The 4,377-nt window shown below is 39.0% G+C and overlaps 1 protein-coding gene and 1 pseudogene across 1 annotated transcript; one reads left to right on the forward strand and one right to left on the reverse strand.

Annotated features, from left to right (window-relative positions):
- Positions 1–682: 682 nt before the first annotated feature.
- On the forward strand, positions 683–2,528 carry LOC149024596 (annexin-like protein RJ4). Its single transcript, XM_089142969.1, has 6 exons — positions 683–841; positions 1,076–1,221; positions 1,310–1,528; positions 1,638–1,850; positions 1,941–2,030; positions 2,118–2,528. The coding sequence occupies exons 1-6, from the start codon at positions 769–771 to the stop codon at positions 2,322–2,324; spliced, it is 948 nt and encodes a 315-aa protein (XP_088999095.1). The 5' UTR covers positions 683–768; the 3' UTR covers positions 2,325–2,528.
- Positions 2,529–2,670: 142 nt separating this feature from the next.
- On the reverse strand, positions 2,671–3,975 carry LOC149024597 (arogenate dehydrogenase 2, chloroplastic pseudogene; annotated as a pseudogene).
- Between the last annotated feature and the right edge of the window lie 402 nt (positions 3,976–4,377).

Genomic DNA, 4,377 nt, shown 5'->3' on the forward strand with positions numbered 1-4,377 from the left:
AACTCAAATTCTTCTATAAAAGGTCATGGACCTACTTTAACCACTGGCATGGGACCAAGCTAAAATTTATACAACAAACATGATCATGAATTGTACATGCTTTCATCCCCATAGATTGATTGATAACACGATGATATGGTGTATAGATCTTTTGCCCAAAAAACATAAAGAACATAAACAAATTTCAGCAAAAATGTTTTCTAATTTGGTCCTATGTTTACATACATAATCGTGTACCCAAAGTCATATTCCATTTCACATGAGTTGAAAAGAGACATATCCCAACCGTTCCCCGAGAAAAAAAAAGAAAAAAATTGTATTTAATCCTAAATGTATACCCTCTCACATGCATGGCTTTGCAATATCTATATGGATGCATTTAAAATTTGATATCTTCATTTAATCATCTCTTGTTTTATTTCAAAAGTTTTTAAGTGGGGCCAAGCATTAGGAACATTGCCTCCCACCACCTTTGCAGAAAGTGGGGTAGTAGAATTTTTTTTTTGGTAGAAGGGTGGGTAGTAGGTTGAAGGCAGTGAGAAGTTCGAATGCAATTTCTTAATAAAATAGGAAACCAAACAGTGAAGTGAGAATCAAATGCTACTTTTCCCAAAAGTAAAAATTAGGAACATAAAATAAGGATAGATGAGCGTTGGTTTTTATGAATATCGTATTATAAAAGAGTAGAAGTAGGTTTCAGATTGCCTCAGTACAAACTGATCACACAGAGGAAGAAAAGAAGCTCTCAAGAGTAGGAAGAACTCAGCAATGGCTACCCTTATAGCTCCTGACCACACTTCTCCAGTTGAAGATGCTGAGTCTCTCAGAAAAGCTTGTGAAGGTCATCTCTCTTCCCTTTTTTCTTTCCCTGATCATAAATCCATATTTTTGTGTTAGTGTAGTTCCATATTAGAAGTAAAGGAGAAGGGTTCTTGTCATTCCATCAGATTGTAAGCTAATTCTAGTTTTCTTTTCACTCATCACTCAACCTTTTTTTCAAAGCAGAACTGTAATTATATATGTTTACGGGTTTTAGCTTCAAGTTGAGTTTATTGTTCCAATTTCATCTTATCAGGATGGGGAACCAATGAGAAAGCTATAATCTCAATACTTGGCCACAGAAATGCAGTTCAACGAAAGCAAATCAGGCAAGCTTACGAAGAGATCTATCATGAGGATCTTATCAAGCGGCTTGAATCTGAGCTATATGGGAATTTTGAGGTTGATATTTTATACATCCAACCACATAAAAACATGTTCTGTGCTTTGTAATCAACATTAATGAACAACTTAATTTATTTGAAAACAGAAAGCAATATACAGGTGGATGCTAGATCCACCCAGCAGAGATGCAGTGTTAGCTAATGTGGCATTAAGGCATGTAACCAAGGATTACCGGGTGATTATCGAAATCGCGTGCATTCACTCTCCTGATGAGCTCTTGGCAGTGAAGCAGGCCTACCAATCTCTATACAGGCATTCCCTAGAAGAAGACATTGCTTCTCATACCAAGGGAGATTTCCGGAAGGCAAATGCCTCTATACATTGGAGACAAACTTTATTTACAGTGTTTCATGTAGTTATTTTTATGTGGATCACTAATTCCCTTCAATTTGTGATCATTTCTGTTTTAACAGCTTTTGGTTGCGGTAGTGGGCACTTATAGGTATGATGGAGGTGAGATAAACACAAGTTTAGCACAGTCAGAGGCGAGTATCCTTCACGAAGCCATTCGAGGAACAGCTTTTAACCATGAAGAGATAATTAGAATCCTGAGCACAAGGAGTAAAGCACAGCTCAATGCAACCTTCAACCACTACAGGGATGAGCATGGCATTTCGATCACCAAGGTATTGATTTATCAAGCCATGAATGACAAATACAGTTCAAAAACTATCTTTGATCTAATGAATTAAGTTGAATTCTGTTTATGTATTAAGAACCTGTTAGGGGATTCCAAAGAAGAATTTTTAAGCGCACTGCACACAACTATCAGGTGCATTTATGCCCCTCAAAGGCACTTGGCGAAGGTGAGTTTCTATTAAACTAAGACAAAGGCATCATTAGTTTAATTTGAAGCTCTTATAGTTATTGGGACTCTTGGTGTTATGATTCAGGTGTTACGCAGTGGAATTAACAAGACAGGGGCTGATGAAGATGATATCACACGCGTGATTGTTACGCGTGCGGAGAAGGATTTGAAGGATATCAAAGAGCTTTATTACAAAAGAAACAGCGCACCTCTTGAGCATGCCATAGGAAAGGCAACTTCAGGGGACTACAAGGCTTTCCTGATGACTCTGGTAGGGACTGAGGGGCACTAGGTTGTGTTAGTTCCTTGAATTTGTTGAATCATGTTTTCCTGGTCTAGTGCTATAGTTTGTGTTGTGTAGAAGGTTCAAACTCTTTTCTCTACATCAGTAGAGCTGGCACTTTTGATTTCTAAGCATTTATTGATCATCTCTGTAACTCTTCTAGGATTCATTACTGGATTCAAGATCAAGATCTTGACTTTGAAAAAAACATGACATTAGATGTAATATGTAGTTACTACAGTGTTACATGATGCTAGTAGAAGTTATCTGCTGATCATTCACTTCGAAGTAATTCCAATTATCATCTAAATATGTAGAACAAAATTGCAAGATAAAAACCACAATAATCCAGTGACTGATTTATATACTTCTTTTATCTTTCAACTAATAGATTTCACCTCATTGTGTCTGTTGGTGTTTCTTTAGTTTCTGGTCTCATCTCCTTCCCAAGTAGGCCTATAAGCTCATTCTTTATTGATTCAACAGCCATGGCCAACCTCTCCAGCTGCTCTAGAGCATTCTTGTTGTGCACAAACATACCATAGAAAAGTTCAAAGCTGTCCCCACAAGTACAGTCCCTCAGTATCAAGAGTTTTGCATAACCCTGGGTATTAATGGGAGTGGAAACCAAGTGAATCTTCCCTAAAGTCCTTCCTATGAAGTGAGTGATGAACTGGGTACCTGCTGCATACTTATCGTGATCCGCACAAGACATCTCCACCATGCAACAGCCCTCTTGTGCGAAAATGTTGAGGAAATTTTCACATCGATTGATCCTTGTTTCTTCATTCCCAATCCTCACTTTGTCATACACGAAAGGTAGATCTGTCCATTCGTTGATACCACTTTCAGGCCCAAACATTGGATGGGTACAGAGTATATCAAACTCAGGAGGCAAGATTTGGAGTAACAAGTCCTTAGGCATCTCTTTCACGGAAAGCACATCAACAAAGAGGGTACTTGGTTTCAACATCGTCAAGTGCAATTTCCTGAGGACAGACTCTGTGGAGAGTATGGAAGTGCAGATGAGAATGACCTCCGGTTGATTTTTGAAGAGATCTTGAGGGTCGGAGTAGAAGGAGACCCCTAATTTGGTGGCGAAATCAGAGTAGTTGGATCTCGAAGTCGCCGAGACTGTGTGGCCTTGCCGAACAAGAGTTTTCGCCAGGAATCGGCCGAAATTACCAAAACCAATAATGGCAATCTTGAGTTTGTTGGTTTTGTTAGAGCGTTCAAGTTTCTGGATTTCTTGATAATAAGGTTGAGAAACGTCTATTGCTTTGATGAAGAAGCTCCTACGCCAATTAGATCGATTTTTCGCAATGATATGTGATGAAATCGAAAGTGAATAAGGTCGACGAGAAGAGCGAGAAATTGGATGAAATCGACGAGATACAGCTCCAAATGCTATGGTTTTCGATGGTTGCGAGCTAGACAATGTGAGCGTCATCCTTTATGTACTCCCCTCCCTGTAAACAATGAAGAAAAGCAATAAGTTCCACGATGATAAAAGAAAGCGTTAACACTTAGAATCTGATTGGAGAAAATCTTACCAACGAGATTCTAAACTCTCGTTGGAAGCGAAGAAGATTTGGTTGCAGAGGCCAGAGGGTTCTCTGCAACGACGAACTCAGTGATCGATCTTCCTCCTCCTTGGTGCCGTGGGGTGGGTGGGTGGGACGGCCTCTGTTATGGCGAAGAAGCCAAAATGGCTGTTATGATTCGGCATAAATATGAAGGATTTCCAACCATATCTAACGTGGTGGTTGTGAGTAACGAGAATTCTGAAGGTGGCGATTCCATTCTTCCGTTCTGTTTTCTTACAACTAATTCCTGTTAGAGGGTTGGCCAAAAAAGGATCCTGTTAAAGGTCTCAATTTGCAACCGGAATTTTTTTTTTTTTTTTTCAAGAAATTGAAAACTTAATTATAAAAAAGAGTTAAAGCCAGGAGATCTAGACAATACAGACGGATCAATCATAAACATTGGTGGAATAGTCCACTAAGACCTAGATAAAGATAAGACCTAGATAAAGAGAGACGACGAGCTCCCTTAGCAAAAA

This window comes from Hakea prostrata, chromosome 2 (assembly GCF_041222555.1).
Source record: "Hakea prostrata isolate BN-2017 chromosome 2, UWA_Hpros_2, whole genome shotgun sequence".
Lineage (NCBI taxonomy): Eukaryota > Viridiplantae > Streptophyta > Magnoliopsida > Proteales > Proteaceae > Hakea > Hakea prostrata.